Genomic DNA, 22,275 nt, shown 5'->3' on the forward strand with positions numbered 1-22,275 from the left:
TTGGGTCATCGGAGAATTCCTTTCCTCCCTTCTCTGTTTCATTCTTTTCTCTCGAAGGAAAAAAGCACCCTCTTTTCTCTATTTCCCGGCATTATATGGGTTGGCGAGACGAATGTGATGAGAATTTTTGTCCCCTTGTAGAGAATTCTGTTGGTTCTTCGTGATTCTCCGATCTTGCATTTGCCGGGGAATTTAGTGCAGATTCTGTCTTGCCAGGAAACTTTTGGGCCTTAAAACTGGTGAGAGTCGCCATGGATCTGCTATTCATATTGCGGGCATGCGTTTCCGGGTTTTTTTCCTGTGAGTTTTTGAATAATCTTCTGGGGGGGAATAGAGAAAACTCGGGTTTTTTCCTGAATTTTGGTTTTCCGGAGGCAAAATCGTGTTTGCTTCCCTTAAAATGGAGAAAAACTGTAATTTGATTGTCAATCTAGTTCGAAACGAGTCAATGAGGCCTCAAAGTTACAATCTTTGTTCCTTTTTTTTAATCATAGAAACCTGTTTCTGAAATGCATATCTGCAATCCATCATGTTTTGTTGAATTATGGATCTGATCTGAGATGATCGGCCATTAGATCCCTGGTAACTGTGGTAACCAAGGATAATGTCTGGTTTGGACCATGCATATGTGTATATGATATGGGTTCTAAGTGAGGGGTTTTTTTTTTTAATCTTTGGTGAGATTTTTCTTGCCTGGAAATGTAAACAACACCACAGGTTTTGTCTTGTTTGGATATCTCTGGTACTTTGGAACGTTAGATCATACGTCTCTGACAGCATATCTTGTACTTTGTTGTGTCGGATCAACGTGTGATCAGCTTCAAATTTCTTTACCAGGGGTTGGATTAATTGGTTACAGTGTGATAATCTTTCAGGGATATTGTTTGGATTAGCTTGAGCGGGCTGTGAAGGATACATGAATACCTGATAAAAGCTTTGTTTTCGTGAACATCTGAAATGATCACCGAACCATGGTGCTGCAGAAGAGGCTAGATTATGGACTTAACGGGTATCAGGTGCCTGCCACACCTCGAGCTGCAAGATCGGCTAGAGTAAACAGCCTTTTTTTTCTTTTCGGGCTTCCAATTCGATCTTTTCACTTGATTTTGTTTGGTATTTCATCTGATATGTCTGGTTGCGTGCTTTCTTCGCTAGAGGAGCGCTTTCAAGAAGAAAGGCGCCGACCATCAAATCTCCCCATTTGATTTGTTGGCGGCCGTAGCTGGAAATTTTCTGCGCGAGGGTGGCAATTCTTCCTCCTCGAGCAACAATGCTTCGGGCAATGGAGATCAATGTCCGGCTACACAGAGCCATGTGAAGAAAGAAACACTTGATGAGGATCAAACAGCGAGAGAAGAAACTTGTGTTCATGATGATGCTCAAAGGAGATTCTTTGTCTCCGAGATCCTTCCGAAAGCTCATCAAATCCAAAGCCTGAGTCCTCTGAAAGATTCCCATCTCGGGTCTACATCCGTAATAACATCTTCCGATTCCTCAGAGAGGGTTGGCTCCCGAGAATTGGTGTTTGGGAGCAAGAACCAAACTGCAAGTCCAGATGGTGATTGTGGTAAGTCTGAGCATAATGATAAGGATTCAACTGTTGGCAGCCTGATCAAAGAAGTGAAGTTGGTTGAGGACATGGTACCGATGAATGAGCATCCTCATATAGGTAGGACACCGACTTACGGGAATTCAATTCTTCAAAATCCTTTGCCTGTAGAGCCAGATGGCGTAGATTTAGTTAATAGGGGAAATGATGATGACGACGAAAACTCAGCTCGGGCTTATGTTAGTGACACAACAAAATCATTTAGGTCAACTCTGCATGTTGGAGATAGAAGAATAAGGAAAATCTTGGCTTCAAAGTGTTGTACAGTATCCCCGAAACCAAAGGGTACAACAGGAACTAATTCAAGTGAGCATGTTTTCTTGTTGCTAACTTGCTGCTCATATGTTCTTTTGTCCGTGTCAGACAAATGTATCATGTAACTGTGGTTTGTTCTGAAAATCTTGTAGGCCTAGATTTGAAGCCTGGTTACAGCAGCAGCCTAAGATCGGAGAGGAATTATCCGATCAAGAAGAGGAGATACTTCGACTGTTTTAATCCATCACAGTCGGAAGAAGAAACAGTCAAGAAGGAAGGTCATTGTGGTTCTCCTCATAAGGATATCACCAGAAACAACGGAAAAAATACTTGTACGTGCGTTTTCTTTTCATTCGGGTTTAGCGCCAAACCTTATTGCGCATAGCATATTCATGGCCCGACATTTTGCTTTCGAGTTTTTTACCTTCCCTTTTTTTTTCAGCTTCAGCCATTTTATCATCCACAACTGATCAGAAGACAAAGCTCCAGTCAAGAGACTCTCAAGGTACGAAAACCTTAGAAAGTTCACATATTTACATTTTCGGGTTGGTCTAGTGAAATGTTTGCAAACACATTTCCAGCTTTGTAATCATCTGTTCCATTTTCATTGTTGTGCTCAGCCAAGCTTAGAATCAAGTCCTTTAGAGTGCCTGAACTTTTCATTGAGATTCCAGAGACTTCCACTGTTGGTTCTCTAAAGGTTTGATTTTTTTGGCGTTTACAGTTTCCTATGATATTCCGTCTTATTCGATAATGACTAAAGCTCGCTTCTTTTCCGTAGAGAACGGTCTTGGAGGCTGTGAATGCTATACTCGGAGGTGGATTACGTATAGGTGTTCTTGTTCAGGGGAAAAAGCTTAGAGACGACAATAGAACGCTTCTTCAGACCGGAATCCCGCTAGATGCTCTGTCAGATTCTTTAGGCTTTTGTCTTGAGCCTAACCCTTCACAATCTCCAAAACCGCTTTGTCCCGGAGATTCTAACCCTCCTCTTCCTTGTAATATACCTCAACCCCTAACCAGGTCAGACTCACTTCAAAGACATGATTTTCATGAAAGTTTTGTTCTTTATTTTAGTTTATAGTAAAACAAGATCAGAGCCTCATTCTCATGATTTTTATGAAACTTCTCGGCCAGGTATCTCCCATCACCCGGGAGCCGTAATGTTTTGGCTAAAAGGAATAACTCTGTAGAAAGTGACCGTGACTACAAACCCTCTGCATCCAGAGCAATGACAGGTAAAACCACGTCGGAGTATTCAAGAGCCTTGGTCCCTGTCCCTCCCTTTCAAGCAGAGGCTATAACAGTAATTCCACCCCGGAAACCCAAGCGGTGTGAGGTGGCACAACGCAGAATCCGTCGACCCTTCTCGGTTGCAGAAGTGGAGGCCCTTGTTCAGGCTGTCGAGAAACTTGGGACCGGAAGGTAGCATTGTCTCTACCCGGTTTAAAAGTAAAAGGGTTCTCATCATTAAAGACACCCATATAATAGAAATGACCACATGATCGAGTTCCTAACCCGTTTGTTCTATAATTGATCGTTTCATATATATACACAGGTGGCGCGATGTAAAGTTGCGAGCTTTCGACAATGCAAAGCACCGGACATACGTGGATTTAAAGGTAAGGTTTTGATCTCTTGAAGGGGCTTGATGTCGCTTGTGCAAGAAGTAAATGTTCATTAGATTGCCCTAGAAAGCTCTCAAACCGTTCGACCAGTTCAAACCCAAACTGAAACTCTCGATGCTCTGTTTCTTGGAAGATCTTGTGTTCTGTTTCTTGGTTTTTTGACGAGCTGGGCGATATTAGGACAAGTGGAAAACGCTGGTCCACACGGCGAGAATATCGCCTCAGCAGAGGAGAGGGGAGCCAGTTCCGCAGGAGCTCTTAGACCGTGTCCTAACGGCTCACGCCTACTGGTCCCAGCAACAAGGGAAACATCAGCAACTGACTCAGTCACATGGGCCGGAGACCAGCCTCGGTCTCTAAGCCTAGGGTTTTAAGGCATCACTCCATGCGAACATGGACATAGTGAGATGAAATCCAGTTTTGTTTTCTTCATATACACACTTCAGGGTTGTTTTTTTCATGTTTTTTTGGTGACGAATCAATGTAATAGAGAGAGAACAGAGAGGAGGACATATAGATGGTGAAATGAATCTGGTGTACTTTGATACAAAGGCTTGGTTTCAATAAGAGATGTTTGGTGACATTGAGGTTGTCATTGTCCATGACACAAAAGTATATGTACTTTATCTCGTAGCTTCTTTTTTTTTTTATAATGAAAATTTATTGTGAACTAGAATAGAGAAGAATTTCTCAACTCATCCCAAAATGATCGATTACAAAGTTATATATATTTATATATATATATGTGTGTCTATATAGAAAAATAAAATAAAAATCTGCGATAAGGAAAAGGCATTGCGCAAATGAAGTATATCAAATACAATTCTATAATGAAAAGCTTATTCTAGCTCCAATGTATGGGTACAGTTCGTGACAAACTATTAACTATACCTATATGACCTGCAATTTAAGTCTAACGTTAATGTTTGGACATTTCTATTAAAATTGGCATTTCTCCTTTTTCTGAAAAGATTTAAAAAAAAAATAGAAACTTATCATGAATTCGATATATAGCCAAAAGGATAATATTTGATTTTGTGTGTGTGTATGTGTGGAAAGAATGATATTGACTTTTTTTTAAAAAAAAATTAATACACGATTTCGAGGGAAATTGAAAAAAAAAATCAAAAGAAAGAGATGGGGAGCATCGTGGAAGATACCACCATGGTCCATAGGCTTCAATGAATGTAGAGAATATTGTGGAATATGCCATTTTCATATCTTTTATCATGTTCAAGAAAAAACTGTAGTAACAAATTTATATATATATATATATATATAAAAGGTGACACCTTTGTGCAATCTTTTAGGATATGGTCATGTGGCTATGAATTGAACGATGATGCTACGTTATTAGTAGGGCTTGGCGTTTCGGTTCGGTTCTTCGGAACCGGACCGAACCGAACCGTTAAAACGGTATTTTTTTCGATCTGAAATCGCTGTTATTTCCCGAACGGTACCATTTTTAGAGAACCGAATTTTTTCGAAACCGAACTGAACCGAACCGAACTTTAAAAATCCCGAAAAACCGAATATTTTTACAGGAAAACTATCATTTTTTTAATAAAATCCGAAACCGAACCGAACCGAACCGATACCGAAACCGAACCGAACCGAATACAATAAAAAACCCGATTGGTACCTATTTTTATAAAACCGAAAGAACCGAATCGATTTATTCTGTCCCGAACCCGAACTGTTTCCCGAAACGTCCACCCCTAGTTATTAGTCTAATCAACTTTTCTTAAATAAACAAAAATAAAATATTATTTTGTCCTTTTCTTGTCACACCAATTCTTCTTTTTTCCTTCATAGGGAAGGATGTGAGTGGCGGCATTTGGTCACAGCATCAATGCTACATTTATTTATCCGTGGACATCCCAAAAAAAATATATGCCTAAATGTGATGTTATATATTATATATGGGTGCAGTACATTTAATTTTTTTTCGTTCAGTATATATTTTAATTTAAATTTTGAATTAAACTAACGTAAATACACTCTAATTCGTTATTACTTTATAAGAGATATATCTAATCTCTCGTTATTCCTCAGTAGTTCCGTGGTAGAGCGGACTATATATATATATATCAATTAGTGAGATATCAACTTTGATTCGAAACACGCAATTCAGTTCGAAATAAATAATGGATTTTGAATCTAAATATTTCAATCTAAAAATTTGTGAGCTTTTGGATCGATTTGTGATTGGAAATCACATTGTTATTAAAATTCGAATTTAAAAAAAAATATATATTTAAAAAATTAAAGAACAAATTTAGTCGACCCGAACCCAAGTACGAAGTAAAGGTTCAGATTGGGTCGGATGGTTCCGATTGACAACCCCATAGTTAGTACAAATTTTTGCACATAATTCCTTGGAAAAAAATGACTGGTTTTTAAAATAAATAAAATGTAATAATTAAAGTTTCCGAATTTGTAAAGCGGATAGGGTAAAGAATACATGATGACTTCCAAAGTGTAGTACGAGTTGTTTTTGGCCCAACAATCATATAATACTAATAATAATACATTTATTCATTGTTGTGAGAGTCTACCCTGCATTTTGACTCTTACACAAAATTTAATAATTTATTTTTTCATGAATATCAAATAATAATGTAGTATGTAATATAGCGATAAAAAAAAATACGGTATTTACCTTTATTAATAAGTGTAAATACCTGTAACAATTGAAAATGTGATTTTTGACCATGTCCTTTGTTTTATTATAGTGGTTAGATTTTACCCATCTAAATACATTATTTAAAATTAACGTACATGGTTATCCTCTTATTTAGTAAAGGACAAATTATGTATGATATCATTCTCATTATATTTGGTTGAGAAGGTTTCATTGTCATAACCTTGTTGTTGGAACTAGTTCACAGCCACCACGACTTTAAATAACAAAAAGGACGTTTAAATAAATACAGGTGATGCGTTTGCGTTTGCGTTTTTCGTTTTGCGTTCTGCGTTCACGTTCACTCACCACCATATATACATATATATATATATATATATATATATGTATATATATATATGGTCAAAAGATCTTCAAATATCGTATTCAATTAATGTATTTTTACTATTACAAAAATAATATTGAGAAAAGTTTAAAAAACATAGCGGTTAAAAATTACATTGGATACACTAACATAATAAAATTGTAGATTTCTGAAAAATCAAATAGTTGAAAAAAAGATATATACATATTAATGCTAACTTTTTGACTAATATTAAGCAATTCATAAAAAAAGTTATTGTACACTAAACAATTAATTTTGACTAGCGATTCATTCAAATGCTGAAGTTTTTTCCAACTGGAAATGAATGGTTCCTGTCGACAAAGATCCAGTTCGCAATTTTTGTGATAAATTGATTATATGCTGCATTATGCATTTTGATTTTCTATTTTTAAAAAGAAATTGAATATTTAATATATGAATAAAAAGATAAGAAAAACTTAAAAACAAAGTAAAATGTTGAGTGATGAAAAAAATGATAATTTAGGGTTTAAATTAAAAACTTTAATGAATTTTAATTTATGATTTTTACCTACTAAAATCCAAAAACCATAAAGTGAATTTCCTACTGTTAACTCCAATTTTTATAAATAAAAACTAAAAAAGGCTATTAAAAGTTTTTTCTGCAAACCAAAAATTTTAAAAAAAAATGTTTTTTTTTTTGCCATTTTACGAAAACCAAAAACCATGAAGCTGATTTCAATATTAATACTTTTGTCAAAATTATGATGTACAAACCTCGTGATGGTGATATGTATCAAATTAGTGGAAATTCTAATGTTCCACCGTCTCTAACCGTACACTTTTTTTAATCATAATATTCTATTTTTTATTGCAAAATTAAAAAAAAATAGATTTGAAGAGGCGTGTGAGAACAGAAGACCGAAAGTGGGATCCACAAAGTGGACCCCATCTTCGACTGACTTGTTCTTCTCTAACCGCTTGATTCTCCGCTGTCTCTGCACGTTTGGCTCCGACTGTACCCGAATCAAGTGATCCCATTGGTTGAATTATTATTTCATTTTTTACGCCGTTAATTTTACGAAAGTTGGTGACCACATTATAATTCCCACCATCCGATTTTACATCACGAAGGACGTACGTGGGATAACACTACAGTCAACGAGTATTAATTATTCTTTCTGATGCATAATATATATATATATATATATATATGAATTATACTGGTGTTTTTTTGTCTTTTTATTTGTATTTATAGTTTTGATTATACTTTATTGCAAAATTAATATCATATAACGTATATTTGTTATTCACTTGAATCCCTTCCCACCTCTATAAAAATACTTCATTTCTAATTACCTTAAACTCCATGATACTACTTTCTAAATAAAATTTTAAAATTCAGGTATGTGCACAAAAAATTAAGTAATTGAAATTGTATATAACCGGTGGATTTACTCTCATACCGGAAGAGTCGGGGGGTTTCCTAAATTATAAAAAAAATGTATAATTGAAATGCAATTCTATTAATTTCTTTCATCAAAAAAAAAAATTCTATTAATTTCAACACGCTTGTTTTTAATCACAAGTAAAATGCATAATTTGTTTTTGACAAAAAATGCATAATTTGTCTGAAACTTCGAAAAATATTACTTAAAATAGAAATGGGAAATTAGAGTATCATGACCCTGAGAAATTAATGCATTCGAGAGTTACATTATCGAATGTCAACGACAACTGAATACATTCACATGTAATAAAGTCATTTATTTTTTACAAAATAAAATACAATACGTGATATGACAGATTCTTTCCCACATTAAAATGTAATTATATATAATCATAATTGTCATCAGGGACAGTAATTCTGATTATTCGAATTTTCCCAACGAAGAAAAAAGATCAAAATTGTGCCGAAAAGATCCTGGTAAGAACACGGTCCAGGAAGTTTCCGGATCAAGTGATTTCTGATTGATATTAAAGGGGAAAAGAACGAAAACCCACGATGCATATCTTCTTATCTTTTTTTTTTTGTGTGCGCGTGCTTCTACTCTCTCCTTGACTTGCACTTAGCTTTTCCCCCATTTTTTTTTATCGCATCCTGTTGCTGAATCCTCTTTTTTTTTCGAACAGTTTTGCCGCGAACTCGACGGAAAGTTTTCTTCTCTGGACAAATCTCTCTGCTTTGTGGTTGGATCTGGGGATGTTGCTTTTCTCTGTTGTAGTGTTTGATTTCTTGATGTGGGTCTGAGTTTTTGTGATTGATCAGGGAGAAAGGTTCAACCTTTAGCGGTTTTTGCTTGGTGGGGAGTTTTCTGTTGATTTGGGTAGCTTTGGTCGCCTAGAGGGAAATCTTGGGAGAGTTCTTTGCTTCAAGTATTAGGATTTTCGGTGGACAACTGACTTGAATCAATTTCTGAGGTTAGGGTTCTTGGTAGGATCGGTTTGATTATGGGTTCCTATTCCCCCGGATACCCTGGTTCCTTAGATGGGTTTGATTTCAATAACCAGATCGATTTGCCTGGTTCAAATGAAACCCTAGGTGTAGGAAATGGATTCTATCTGGATGACCCTTTGTTAGATCTGGCCTCTTTAGATGTTCCATCTGCTCCTCCGACCACAAATTTTCAGAATCCTGGTACGGGTTCATCATCTCCATCCGATGATAGCGATTTCTCTGATTCTGTTTTGAAGTACATAAGTCAGGTGCTAATGGAGGAGGACATGCAAGAGAAACCATGTATGTTTCACGATGCATTGGCTCTTCAAGCCGCTGAGAGATCTCTTTATGAGGCCCTCGGGGAGGATTATCCGTCTTCTCTGGACCAGCAGCAGCCTCCTTGTCCCAACCAACCCGCTGACAGCCCTCACGGATCTTGGTCCGGTGGATCCAGTGATCATGGTGCTTCTAGCACGACCACTTCCTCTGATTCACACTGGAGTTTTGATGGTTCTGACCAAAGGCCTTCATGGTTACAGACTCCGGTCCCGAGTAACTATGTTTTCCAGTCTACTTCTAGGTCCAGTCCACAGTCTACAACGAGTTTCTCGAACAACCTCGCAGGTGGAGATAACAATGGGATTTTCGGGTCTGGTTTCAGTGGTGATTTGGTTTCTAGTATGTTCAACGAGAGCGAATTGGTTATGCAGTTCAAGAAGGGGGTAGAGGAAGCTAGTAAATTCCTCCCTAAGAGCTCTCAGCTGGTTATTGACGTCGAAAATTACATCCCATCTTCAGGATTCAAGGAAAATGATCATAAGGTGTTTGTTAAGAAAGAGAAGGATGAGAGAGAGGATAGTTCTTCATCCTACAGATTGAATGGAAAGAAAAGTCATGGGCGCGAAGACGAAGATTTGGTTGAAGAAAGAAGCAACAAGCAATCTGCTGTTTATGTTGAAGAAAGTGAGCTGTCTGAGATGTTTGATAAGGTTCTGCTTTGCGGTGGGGGGAACGGGCAACCACTATGCATCCTTAACCAAACATTTTCCAATGACTCTGGGAAGGAATCCTCAAACAAGTCCTCGAAAGGCGAGACAATGCAGCAGAATGTACAAGTGAACGGAACAAAGGCCCGTGGTAAGAAACAGGGAGGTAGTAGTGGTAGTAATTCTAAGAAAGAAACTGCTGATTTGAGGACCCTTTTGGTCTTGTGTGCTCAAGCAGTGTCGGTTGATGATCGTAGAACTGCTAACGAACTACTAAGGCAGATAAGGCAACATTCCTCTCCTCTCGGTGTCGGGTCAGAGAGAATGGCTCACTATTTTGCAAATAGTCTTGAAGCACGCTTGGCTGGGACAGGTACGCAGATCTACACTACCTTGTCTTCGAAGAAAACGTCTGCTGCAGACATGTTGAAAGCTTACCAGAAGTACATATCAGTCTGCCCTTTCAAGAAAATCGCCATCATATTCGCAAACCATAGCATATTGCATTTAGCTGGAGATGCCAAGACTATCCACATCATAGATTTCGGTATATCTTATGGTTTCCAGTGGCCTTCTTTCATTCATCGGCTCTCGTGGAGACCCGGGGGCCCACCTAAACTCCGTATAACTGGCATAGAGCTGCCACAACGTGGGTTTAGGCCAGCAGAAGGAGTTCAAGAAACAGGTCATCGCTTGGCTAGGTACTGTCAGCGGTATAACGTTCCATTTGAGTACACTGCCATCGCGCAGAAATGGGAGACGATCAAAGTCGAGGACTTGAAGATTAATCAAGGCGAGTTCGTGGCGGTAAACTCTCTCTTCCGGTTCAGGAATCTCCTGGACGAGACGGTTGTGGTGAACAGCCCGAGAGACGCGGTTTTCAAACTGGTGAGGAAGGTAAAGCCGAACATCTTCATCCCGGCAATCCTCAGCGGATCCTACAACGCGCCTTTCTTCGTCACGAGGTTCAGAGAAGCGATGTTCCACTACTCGGCTCTGTTTGACATGTGCGACACGAATCTGTCGCGGGAGGATGAGATGAGGCTGATGTTCGAGAAAGAGTTCTACGGAAGGGAGATCATGAACGTGGTGGCGTGCGAGGGGACGGAGAGAGTCGAGAGACCAGAGACGTATAAGCAGTGGCAGGCAAGGGCGATCAGAGCTGGATTCAGACAGCTTCCGCTGGAGAAGGAACTGATAGATAAACTGAAGCTGAAGGTCGAAACCGGGTACGACAAAGATTTTGATGTTGATCAAGATGGGCATTGGTTGCTTCAGGGTTGGAAGGGCAGAATCGTGTACGCTTCATCTGCCTGGGCTCCTGCTTAAATGGTTTCTTGCCCCCCAAGAAACCGATTCTCTAGGGTTTGTGCTGTCCAGTTTCATTCAGACATGACTACGACAGATTCCTGCGAGTTCGTTCACGTTGGTGCAAAATAGGGTTCTTGAACACTGTATGCTTGTGAGGTCGTGACGTAGTTTGTGTTGACTGTAACACATTAGATCAGGGCATGAAAGCTATGGCTTTATGCTTTGTATTTTTGCTTTTTGATTGCCCGTCAGGTGTTTAATTATTATTTCATGAAATATGTTTGAAGGTAGTTGTCTCTCATTTAAATTATTCACCATAAATAAATATATCTGTTTTTATAATATTTATGTATATGTCATATATGTATAGTTGGTCGTAAATAAAATAGTACATCCTCCTTTTTAGAATTAATAAAAGTCATCTTTATTGAACCATGTATCCGACCTTTATATTTTTATAAGTTTTTTTTTTGGTAAATAACCTTTCTTGTTATATTTTTGTTTATTAACTATATTTTTCCCACGGGAGAATATTGAAACTTAAAAAGACAATATAAATGAGTTTGCAGGATTAAATAAAAATTGGAAAGAAAAGATAAAACAAAAAATCATTTGATAAAAGGCTTTTGAAGAAACAATATGTATTGAATTAGAAACAAAATATTTTGAAAATTTAACCCCATGGATCATATCTTTTAAACTAAATATTTTTTATTACGGTGATAATTAAATCTTTAAGATGGTAGAGGGGATTTATTTACTAAGACTATAAATAATTATTTAATAAAAACTAAAATAATAGAAAATTCTCCGACAGAAAATAATATGGTACAGTAAAAGTAGATTGGAGTGATGTGAAGACAATTAATAAAAGGAAATAAATAACATTCAATGTACAATGCCATGGATCGGAACACATAAGACCATGTAAGCAAAGTCAAATTTATCGAGATTTAAAGAAGGAATAAAAGAAATATTTCTTTAATAAAAAAGAAAAAATTCAAAATTATAACAAACAAAATAATAGCAAGATCCCAAAAGGCCTTCTAGAAGATAATCATGGTGAAGAAGTTCAGGGGTTCCTGTTTGATTCTCGTAAATGTTTTTTTTTTTCTTTTTTGTTAAATTGATTCTCGTTAGTCGTTATATTGCCGTCTAGTTTGAAGCATTTTATTTTGTTTATTATTTTCCGATGACGAAGTTTGTGGGTCCAAAAAATTCCACTTGTTCAGCAAATAATATAAACTTTCCATTTAAATCTTTTTACTTTTGTCCCCTCTTTTTGTGAGTCTATTTTCAGGCGCATTAAAATACTTTGATTTAAATTGATGGAAAGATATTAAATACACATGGTTATATTGAAACAGAATCATATAATTCTACAAATATCAAAAGGCTAGGTTAATAAAAAAAACATAACATTAACCTAAACGAAATTGGCTAATATCACGGATTATATACCTTAATTTTTTATTAGTTGCAAATTTTATTTTTGCTTCTGCCAACAGTCCCAACAAGGTTTTTAATATTAAATAAAAAAACACTGAACAGATGTATTATTGGTATAGGTATAGACCCACATGATATGGAATCTGAACAAATAATAATAATAATAATAATAATAATAATAATAATAATAATAATAATAATAATAATAATAATAATAATAATAATAATAATAATAATAATAATAATAATAATAATAATAATAATAATAATAATAATAATAATAATAATAATAATAATAATAATAATAATAATAATAATAATAATAATAATAATAGGAGGAAAGGTATCTTACAAGTCAATGTTTGTGGTGGTCAAACAAGCACTGAGTTAAACTTGCTTCCCAAGTTTCGAACATAAAATAAAACCCCAAAATTATCATTTTATTGACGTACCAAAAAGGTTTGACTCAACATCGAATTATTTTACTACTTAATTCTGAACATAATATATAAAAAAATTATGTTTATAATTTGTTTTAATTGGAGCAAATTATGTATTGTTGTTGTTGTTATTGTTTTTGATATTTTATGCATCTATCACAACCTAAGTTAATATTAAAAAAAATATCTGTAATTTTTATTATAATTATCAAAATTAATACTGAATAAAAACATTTAAGATAATTCTAATCTGATATCTTTTTTATCCCAAATTCACAGATTCTATAATTATATTATTGTCATTCGATTCGGACTCCAATAACTCGGATAACTAATTCTCGAGACGGTTTAGATAGGATTTCCGGTTGAACCGGATTTATGATTTTCGGTTTTACCCTTAGCCAACAGGTTTGACTTCCGGGGTCGGGAGAAGTAGCGAGTTTTCTCGTTTCCTCCGAAATTTCCTTTCCCATTTTTTTTTCCAGCATCAACTCTGTTGTCCCCTCAGGCGTGTGCATATATCTCCATATCCACACATAAATACATGAAAAATATTTATGTTGTATATATCTGTAATAGTGACTCCTTAACGTTCGCCATTTTTTCCCTTTCTCGCTGAATTCTGAAGGTCACCCGTCTCTTTGTACAGAGGTGAGCAAAAGATTCGAACTTTGCTTCTTTTACTTTCTGGGTGTTTCGATTTATGGCTTATTTCCTCATCTGCGATGGTTTATGTTGCTTATATGTTATCAAGTTGCAAACTTTTTTTTTATCGCCTCTGTTTTGTAGTTTCTCCCTGACTTGAGGGTTTTTGCTGTCTCAGGTTGAGATTCTGCAGAGGAACTGAATTCGATCTCGATTTAGGGTCTGTGATGATGGAATCGAACTTCTCTGCTGTGCTCAGTGTGGTAAAGGGTTTTCTTGATCATTATGATGGGAACATGTTGCCAAATCCGATTCCCGATCCATTTCCAGATGTCGGGTTCGGTGTTCCTTCATCATCTGATTTCAATCGACCCCATAATTTCGACACCGATCTTCCCTCGGATTGGACACAAACGCAAGATCAGTATTCTCCATCATCGGGCGATGAAGACTTGGCGAATCCCCTTCTGAATTACGTGAGCCAGATCCTTATGGAAGAGAGTATTGAGGATCAACCGTCTATGTTCTATGATTCCTTGGCCTTGCAACGAACAGAGGAGATGCTTCAGCGAGTGATCCGTGATTCTTCTCAAGTTCAATCCGCTAGTCCCTACAATAGCATCGCTTCTATGGATAGTGGTGTATTATGGATCGATAACTTAGATTCTAGTGTTGCAAGTGTTAGCTTTGATTCGGGTGCTTCTTCTGATACTGTTGTTGTCACAGATCCTCCTGGTGTTTCTTCTGGGTTCAATCCCAATGTGGCTTTGCCGGGATCGAACAGGTTGACTGGATCGAGTGATGGGTCGATCGGGCCATCGGTGAACGAGCTTCTGGTTAGGAGTATGTTCAGTGATGTGGAATCGATTATGCAGTTCAAGAAAGGGTTAGAAGAAGCTAAGAAGTTTCTTCCCAATAGTGACCAGTTGATTATTCATCAGGAGACCGAGAAAAGTTTTCCTGATTGGGATGAGGAAGCGGACCCTGGAATGGTTCGGGTTAAGGTGGAGACGGGTTTAGATTCGCCACCCGATCCCTTGAGAGTTAGGAAGAATCGAGAGGGGAACGAATTGGATCTCGAGGAAAGTAGGAGCCGTAAGCAGTCCGCTACAAATGTGGAAGACGAGAACGTAACTGAAATGTTCGATAAGGTTTTGCTTCTCGATGCGAAATTGGATCCACAAACCATCATCGAGAGTGGAAAGACTGCAGATGGCTCCTCGGGTCAGGGGAAAGCTCAGGCTAAGAAAGAAGGACGGAAGAAGAAGAGGAACGAGACGGTAGATTTCCACACGCGTCTTCTTCTATGTGCACAAGCCATTTCCACGGGTGATAAAGGGACGGCTCATGACTTGCTCAGGCAAATAAAGCAGCATTCCTCGCCTCTTGGGGATGCATCACAGAGACTCGCTCATTGCTTTGCCAATGGGCTCGAGGCTCGGCTCAAGGGAAGCACCGGCCCTGTGATCCAATCATACTACGATTCATTGGCCTCGAAGAAAACGACAGCTGCTGATATACTCAAAGCTTACAAAGTTTATCTTTCGGCGTGTCCGTTCAAGACTTTGATCTACTTCTTCTCCAACAAAATGATTGTAGACATTGCCAAAGATGCGCCTGTCCTTCATATAGTCGATTTCGGGATTCTTTATGGTTTCCAGTGGCCGATGTTCATCCAGTACATAGCCAACAGAAAATGCGGGCCATCGAAGCTGCGTATCACCGGTATCGAACTTCCCCAACCCGGGTTTCGCCCGGCGGAAAGAATACACGAGACGGGCCGGAGATTGGCGGAATACTGTGACCGGTTCGGGGTTCCATTCGAGTATAACGCAATTGCATCAAACAACTGGGATACCATCCGAATCGAGGACCTCAAGCTTCGACCAGACGAGGTTCTTGCTGTCAACTGCGGGATGCGTTTCAAGAACCTTCAAGACGAGACAGCGGGAGAGGATAACTGCCCGAGGGATGTTGTCCTGAGGCTGATCCGGAGCATGAACCCATACATTTTCACCCACTCGATCATAAACGGCTCGTTCAACGCCCCGTTCTTCACCACGAGGTTCAAAGAAACACTCTTCCACTACTCTGCGCTGTTTGACATGTTCGATTCGACGCTGCCCCGAGAAAGTAGAGAGAGGTTGAGGTTCGAGAGGGAGTTCTACGGGAGAGAGGCGATGAACGTGATAGCGTGCGAGGGGGCGGAGCGTGTGGAGAGGCCGGAGACGTACAAGCAATGGCAGGTGAGGATGGGGAGGGCAGGGTTCCGACAAAAGCCGGTGGAAACTAAGATGGTGGAATGTTTCAGAGGGAAGTTAAAGAGATGGGGTTACCATAAGGACTTCGTGGTTGATGAAGGCAACAACTGGTTCCTGCAAGGTTGGAAGGGTCGAATCCTTTATGCTTCTTCTTGTTGGGTTCCTGCTTAGATTGTTCTACTCGTTAATGTTCAATGTTAATCACGAGTTTTGTAGAAGCTAATCAGTTTTAATTGATTTGTGTTGATTAATTACTTTGTGTTGTGCCAAAAATTACAAAGAAAAAAAACTATCTTTTTTAATGGAACTGAATGTGTAATCTTAAAAATCTTATTATATGCGATTTTATAACAAATTTGGTAAAAAAATAGTAAGGGGAGAGTGAAGAGGAAATCTTAGATGAGAAATGGAAAGAGTAGAAATAACTTTAAAAAGGAAACCTTCTCGTTGGGTCGGAAGTTTAAGTTCCACGCCTATCTACCAATTGGTGAACGCCACGAGTAACTTCGTTCTAGCCCCTCGACTGGTGATTCCTGGGGTTTTTTTTCCCCGTCTCTTAAACCTATAAAAGCTCTTCTGCGTCCATAGACAATCTTGGAGTTCCGATCCTGCCAGAGCGAGCGATTGATCCTCGAAGAGAAAGAACAAGCTTCCGTCGATCTTTACGCTGGAAAACGCTAAAACCGAATCCTTGTTCTGTTTCTTGCGGTACGGGTGATCAAATTTGACCACTTTCTTGTTCTGCGTCAGATTGTTTTCGACGCTCGTTTGGATTCAGGGTTGAGAAACTTTCTTTTTTGCCATCGATTATGATTCGAAATTTGGCTTTTTTGCCCACTTTTTTTCTGCCGATCTTCTATTTGGGGCCGAAGTTCAAATCTGTCAGTTGAAATTCGGATTGATCCTCTGATGGAATCGTGAAACATGATCTGTTCAATCTCTGATCATGGTTTTAAGAGTACCCTTTTCGTCATGTTGTTTGTTCTCGTCGCTGTGTTTGCTTCTTGCTCATAAGGTTTTCGATGATTTGCCTCAGTGGCTTGACTTGTAACTGGTTGAACTGGAAATCGAGTTAAAGAGCTTGACTTTTAATTATGTGTCAATGATCTTCACTGCTCTTCGATATTTGCCAGGAGAGATGAACGGGGGAGCTTCTAGTTTCGAACAGTGTTACAGGTGTTACCCTGTCTCATTCATTGAGAAGGTATGATCTATTTCATGGAACCATATCATTTGCTGTCTATGCTCTTTGTTCCTGTGTATTCGGATGAGAACTCTATTCTAATTTCAGCAAACTTTATGCAGGCACATCTGGAGAAGGGCGACAAAAGTAATTCACTCTCCCCTGAATCTCGTGATGGTTTCTTTAAAAACCCGATTTCGTTATTCTCTAACAATCCTTTTTACGTGACCTCTGCAGTTATTATGCCTCCCTCGGCTCTTGATCGTCTTGGTTAGTCTTGAGATTGTGTCTTCTCTTTTTGTGTTTGTTCTTATCGGAGCTCGATCTTCTTGCCTTCTAACTCTCGGTCTCTGGGTTCATATTTTCAGCTTCTTTGCATATCGAATACCCGATGCTGTTTGAGCTGAGTAACATTTCTGCAGAGAAAGTCACACACTGTGGTGTACTAGAATTCATTGCAGACGAAGGCCTCGTCTACTTGCCATATTGGGTACTGATTTCTTTTCGTTTCTTCTTTTTTGTCTTCCTTTGTTGCGTTTGAATAGTATATGTTCCTCGACTTGACTTGCAGATGATGCAAAACATGCTTCTTCAAGAGGGAGATCTTGTGCAAGTGAAAAGCGCCAGCTTGGTTAAGGGGACTTACATCAAGCTTCAGCCCCACACCCAAGACTTCTTAGACATCACTAATCCAAAAGCCATGTCTGTACATTTTGAATCGAAACCCCCTGTTTTCACAATTACTCGTCGAGCTGAAAAGTCTTCATTTGTTTCAATACCTTTTGCAGCTTGGAGACTGCGCTCAGGAGTTACTCTTGCTTAACCACGGGTGATACAATTATGGTTCCTTATAACAACAAAAAGTACTTCATCGATGTGGTCGAAACAAAACCTTCTTCAGCTGTTAGTATTATAGAAACGGATTGTGAAGTCGATTTTGCTCCTCCTCTTGATTACAAAGAGCCCGAGAAACCGCAACAAAAGTCGGTATCCGCGAGCAAACGGCCTCCTGAAGGTTTTCCTCGCGATTCTTGGGGAAATATTTTGTGTGATTTTTATATGTGCGGATTCAGAAAACAGTCTTTAAAATGGATCTTTCACTTTTCATACAGTTGAGGAAGAACTGCCGAGCAAAGTTCCGAAATTCACACCATTCACTGGATCAGGAAGACGTCTAGATGGAAAATCTCCTGACACAGCTACCAAGCAACAGGACCAACCGTCTGAGAACGGGAAAGAAGATACAAATGCGTCGAGACCTGCACCAAGGCAGCGTTCAGGAAAGCTCGTCTTTGGATCGAGCAGCAGTCCGGGTGTGAAAGAAACCGCCAAAGTACATCTTTTCTCATTCAAAATATATGTGTCGGGATTCGTTTCAATCCTGTTCTCTCCCAGTCAAATACCATTAACAGTGTTTATGCGGGTGGATAATGCAGGTTGATCCAAAGAATACCGCCCAAGAGACTGAATCAAAATCTGAAGAACCCAAGTTTCAAGTGTTCACGGGGAAGAAATATTCGCTGAAGGGTTAAATAGACAAAAAGACCTTTTGGAGCATGTCAGAAGCTGAGAACACTTGGGAACATTCTCTGGCTTAGTCTTTTGGGCATTCCCACGAAGAGCTTCCCTGATTATGTGTGGATATGTCCGAACTGGAAACGTATATCCACTCTTCATCAACTGTTTTTAATCTGTTACGGAATCTCGGGATCTTCAAACCGTCCTGTATGGCTAATGTTTTGGGATGAATATGCACAGCTTATATGACATGATCGAATAAAAAAACGGATGAAAACCCACTAGGTAGGAACTGCTAAAAAAAACTCTTTTTTTCCGCTTTCCTTCAGAAAGAACAAGGAAAGATAAAAGGGAGTGTCTTAACATTATTTTGGGTTTAAAACCAATTTACAATGGGTAACAATGGACCCTCTCCGACATCGTTCGACTATGTCGGAACCACCTGCGGCTCAAGTGGCGGCACACCACCATCGTCCTCTGCAGGCTTAGCCTCATCGCCCTTCTTCTCTGCCTCTTCGAACCCTGACTTGTACCGGTCGTAGTTTGTCACCTCATTCGACTTGAAGGGTCGCTCTCCCAAAACCTTGACCAGGTCTTCCTGGTGAAGGACTTCTTTCTCGAGCAGGAGCTCCGCGATCTGAGCCACTTGCTCCTTGCGCTCCTCGATCAGCTCCACTGTCCGCTCGTACGCTTTGCTCACCCACTCCCGAACCTCCTCGTCGATCATTGCCCCGGTTTTGTTGCTGTAAGGCTTGGAGAAGTCGTACCCGTCTTCCCGCTGAGGGAACGAGAGCAGCCCGATCTTGTCGCTGAAGCCATAGACCGCCACTTGCGCATACGTCATCTTCGTCACCTTCTCCAGGTCGTTCTGAGCTCCAGTCGAGATTTTCCCGATCAATACCTGCGTTTCAAGACAACAAATTCATTCCACAACCACGAAATCCAGAAGCCCATTTAACCGATTCTTTCCTAGTAATCAATCCGATAGCTTTTGGATAGATGGATAACCTGCTCGGCTGCACGGCCACCGAGGGTCATGCAAGTCATGTCAAAGAGCTGTTCCTTTGTCATGAGAAGGTTTTCATTCGGAACATACTGAGCGAATCCAAGAGCAGCTGTACCACGGGGAACGATAGTCACTTTCAGCAACGGCTCAGCATGTTCTAGAAACCATCCAGCCACCGCATGGCCAGACTCATGATACGCAACTGTCCGCCGCTCCAACTTGCTTATCACCTGATCACGGAAAACGAACAAAGACCGTAGAACATTAACATTCTATTTCAATCTTTCGGAGAAAAAAGAAAAGCCTTGGATGATGTTGATGATGATCTTTCACAATCAGTTTTCGGGTATCAGCTATAGCCTCATTTCCAGGGAGTTAAACTGGAAAGAGGACTGGTGATGGTGAATTCACTAGGAAGAATTCTGCACATACCAGGTTTTTCTTCTCCAGACCTCCAATAACACGATCGATCGCAGCTTCAAAATGATCCATGGTAACAGTAGATCCTTCGTGTCTCGCAGCAATAAGAGCCGCCTCGTTACAGACATTCGCGATGTCAGCTCCAGCAAATCCAGGGGTGAGAGCTGAAAGCCTTTGTGAGTAATAAGATGGTTCGTGATCGAGTTTTATCTTCTTCAAGTATACCTGGAATATCTGCTCTCGGCCTTTAATATCGGGTTTGTCAATGGTGATCTGACGGTCGAATCGACCAGGCCGGAGTAAAGCTTTATCCAGGATATCGGGCCTGTTGGTTCCAGCAAGTACGACAACACCAGAAGTGGTACCAAAACCATCCATTTCCACTAGAAGCTGATTAAGGGTGCTTTCACGTTCATCATTTCCACCTGAGAAACCCCCACGGCCTCGAGCTCGTCCAATCGCATCAATCTCATCGATAAATACAATGCTAGGGGCATGTTGTCGAGCCTCTTGGAACAAGTTTCTTACCCTGGATGGTCCAACACCAACAAACATCTCCATGAAATCTGAACCAGATATCGACAGGAAAGGAACACCCGATTCCCCAGCTGTAGCTTTAGCTAGGAGGGTCTTCCCAGTACCTGGTGGGCCAACTAAAAGCGCACCTTTTGGAATCTTTGCTCCCAAATCTTCATATTTCTTTGGGTTTTTAAGGAAATGCACAAACTCCATAATTTCTTGTTTTGCTTCTTCACAGCCAGCAACATCTTTAAAATAGATCTGGTGTAAACATAAGAGAAGAACGAGAACTTAACATAGAACAATGAAGTAGAAAAGGGAATACTAGTTTTCAACACGTGTAGCTACTTAGATTGAATCCTAACCTTATTCTTAGAGTTCTTATCCACTTTTGTTATCTGAGCTTTCCCTATGCTGAAAATTCCACGACCACCCTTCCCACCAGTTCCTCCAACACCAAGCGAACGTATCTGTCTTGTGGTATAAACAAGCGCTGCAAAGAGTAGTAAATATGGTGCAAGGCCCAACAGATCGTGGAGCCAGACTTCAGAGACATAGGTGACAGGGACATAGTCGTGAGGATTGATGCCTAATGCTTCTTGGGCTTCTTCGAGTCTCTCCTCAAAAGATTCGACGTTCCCAATATTAAAGTAGTACTTATACTGACCGCCATGACCTTTAGCAGGAATTCCATTACCAAGACCTTGGACAACATCTTCAGTTGTTTGATTTTTGGGTGAGCTCCTCACATAGATTTTTGCTACTGATTTATTTTCGACTTCAATGCGGTCCACTAGGCCAGGCTCAAGAAGTTTGTTCCTGAATTCCTGGAAACTAATCTGCAACGAAAAAAACCACAGGGCATTAACGGAAACATCCCATGTCAACTTCAGAATCAAATAGAAATCAGTGATTATATATAAAGAAATCTGAGGTGACAATAAAAAAAAGTTGAAAAATGCTTGCCTTTTGTCGTTCCACGGAATCAAAGGAGAACGAAGAAAGGATCAGGCCGATGGCCAAGAGAGGAATTAACATATTTTGGAACTTCTTCATGAACATATCCCCAAAATTCTCATGCTCGGTCTTTTTAGAATCCTCTGTGTTGCAACCAAAATGTATGTAAAATAGTTAGAATTTCTGAACAAACTTCAATAACACTTCCTGATGCAGCAGAAGTTGTTTCAGAAGAAACTTTAGAGAAATATAGGAAACTTTGAATATTATTGCTCAAGTGTGTCTCTAGAACACAACACAACACCCCTTTATATATAGGTAGAACTAAAAACCAAAGCCTACTCGGACAGGAATCAGAGAAACAAAAGGAATAACCAAAATTAACAAATTATAAAAGGAAAAGGAAAAACTTAGTGATCTTGTCCTATTTCATTTTTAAAACAAAAGGCCCAGAAATAGAGATAATGTTGGGCACGGACAAAAGCTTTCAACCTAATATTTCTGCAATGTAAACTAACAAGCTACTGGGCATCATATAAACGACTCAACCATACTTCCAATGCTATTGAAATATACAAACCATAATTACCAAAATCTAGGAGGAAAAAACTACAAAAGCATCAAATAACACCAAAGAGAATTCTAGGGGGGGGGGGGGGTG

General features: G+C 39.2%; 5 protein-coding genes across 10 annotated transcripts in view; 4 read left to right on the forward strand and 1 right to left on the reverse strand.

Moving 5' to 3' along the window:
• Positions 1-4,043, forward strand: LOC104800672 (telomere repeat-binding protein 5). 4 transcript variants are annotated; one of them, XM_010523555.1, is made up of 10 exons: positions 1-239; positions 876-1,052; positions 1,156-1,915; positions 2,017-2,196; positions 2,307-2,369; positions 2,485-2,564; positions 2,646-2,887; positions 3,002-3,289; positions 3,423-3,486; positions 3,673-4,043. In XM_010523555.1, the coding sequence occupies exons 2-10, from the start codon at positions 972-974 to the stop codon at positions 3,850-3,852; spliced, it is 1,938 nt and encodes a 645-aa protein (XP_010521857.1). In that variant the 5' UTR covers positions 1-239; positions 876-971; the 3' UTR covers positions 3,853-4,043. The 4 variants fall into 4 exon arrangements, with proteins under 4 accessions (XP_010521857.1, XP_010521860.1, XP_010521859.1 ...); XM_010523558.1 differs by having other exon boundaries at positions 1,156-1,669; XM_010523557.1 differs by having other exon boundaries at positions 876-1,016.
• A 4,428-nt stretch (positions 4,044-8,471) lies between these two features.
• On the forward strand, positions 8,472-11,560 carry LOC104800673 (scarecrow-like protein 14). Its single transcript, XM_010523559.2, has one exon. It carries the CDS (start codon positions 8,931-8,933, stop codon positions 11,232-11,234), a length of 2,304 nt encoding a protein of 767 aa, XP_010521861.1. The 5' UTR covers positions 8,472-8,930; the 3' UTR covers positions 11,235-11,560.
• A 2,025-nt stretch (positions 11,561-13,585) lies between these two features.
• Positions 13,586-16,265, forward strand: LOC104800674 (scarecrow-like protein 34). Its single transcript, XM_010523560.1, has 2 exons — positions 13,586-13,756; positions 13,929-16,265. The coding sequence occupies exon 2, from the start codon at positions 13,978-13,980 to the stop codon at positions 16,180-16,182; it is 2,205 nt and encodes a 734-aa protein (XP_010521862.1). The 5' UTR covers positions 13,586-13,756; positions 13,929-13,977; the 3' UTR covers positions 16,183-16,265.
• Positions 16,266-16,550: 285 nt separating this feature from the next.
• On the forward strand, positions 16,551-18,961 carry LOC104800675 (ubiquitin fusion degradation protein 1 homolog). Of its 2 annotated transcripts, none has more exons than XM_010523561.1 (9): positions 16,551-16,719; positions 17,145-17,215; positions 17,317-17,341; positions 17,432-17,464; positions 17,563-17,684; positions 17,766-17,896; positions 17,983-18,209; positions 18,307-18,527; positions 18,607-18,961. In XM_010523561.1, exons 2-9 carry the CDS (start codon positions 17,150-17,152, stop codon positions 18,724-18,726), a joined length of 945 nt encoding a protein of 314 aa, XP_010521863.1. In that variant the 5' UTR covers positions 16,551-16,719; positions 17,145-17,149; the 3' UTR covers positions 18,727-18,961. The 2 variants fall into 2 exon arrangements, with proteins under 2 accessions (XP_010521863.1, XP_010521864.1); XM_010523562.2 differs by having other exon boundaries at positions 16,556-16,719; positions 18,631-18,961.
• Positions 18,962-19,005: 44 nt separating this feature from the next.
• LOC104800676 (ATP-dependent zinc metalloprotease FTSH 10, mitochondrial) overlaps positions 19,006-22,275 on the reverse strand; it is a 4,857-nt gene continuing 1,587 nt past the window's right edge. The window contains exons 4-8 of one of the 2 annotated variants that reach the window (XM_010523563.2): positions 21,624-21,757; positions 21,023-21,496; positions 20,151-20,918; positions 19,721-19,948; positions 19,006-19,613 (exon numbers count right to left, since the gene is read on the reverse strand). In XM_010523563.2, coding sequence (XP_010521865.1) covers positions 19,140-19,613; positions 19,721-19,948; positions 20,151-20,918; positions 21,023-21,496; positions 21,624-21,757 — 2,078 coding nt within the window. In that variant the 3' untranslated portion in view covers positions 19,006-19,139. The remainder of the gene's footprint in view (positions 19,614-19,720; positions 19,949-20,150; positions 20,919-21,022; positions 21,497-21,623; positions 21,758-22,275) is intronic. The other variant, XM_010523564.2, reaches the window with a different exon arrangement.

Source organism: Tarenaya hassleriana, unplaced genomic scaffold, assembly GCF_000463585.1.
Source record: "Tarenaya hassleriana unplaced genomic scaffold, ASM46358v1 Cleome7, whole genome shotgun sequence".
Lineage (NCBI taxonomy): Eukaryota > Viridiplantae > Streptophyta > Magnoliopsida > Brassicales > Cleomaceae > Tarenaya > Tarenaya hassleriana.

Coding starts and splice junctions, on each gene's coding strand:
- LOC104800675 (XM_010523561.1), top strand. CDS start 17,150: ATGAACGGGGGAGCTTCTAGTTTCGAACAGTGTTACAGGTGTTACCCT. Junction 17,465..17,562: donor CTCGGCTCTTGATCGTCTTG/GTTAGTCTTGAG, acceptor TCATATTTTCAG/CTTCTTTGCATATCGAATAC. Junction 18,528..18,606: donor GTGTGAAAGAAACCGCCAAA/GTACATCTTTTC, acceptor TACCATTAACAG/TGTTTATGCGGGTGGATAAT.
- LOC104800672 (XM_010523555.1), top strand. CDS start 972: ATGGTGCTGCAGAAGAGGCTAGATTATGGACTTAACGGGTATCAGGTG. Junction 2,565..2,645: donor CCACTGTTGGTTCTCTAAAG/GTTTGATTTTTT, acceptor TCTTTTCCGTAG/AGAACGGTCTTGGAGGCTGT. Junction 3,290..3,422: donor GAGAAACTTGGGACCGGAAG/GTAGCATTGTCT, acceptor ATATATACACAG/GTGGCGCGATGTAAAGTTGC.
- LOC104800673 (XM_010523559.2), top strand. CDS start 8,931: ATGGGTTCCTATTCCCCCGGATACCCTGGTTCCTTAGATGGGTTTGAT.
- LOC104800674 (XM_010523560.1), top strand. CDS start 13,978: ATGATGGAATCGAACTTCTCTGCTGTGCTCAGTGTGGTAAAGGGTTTT.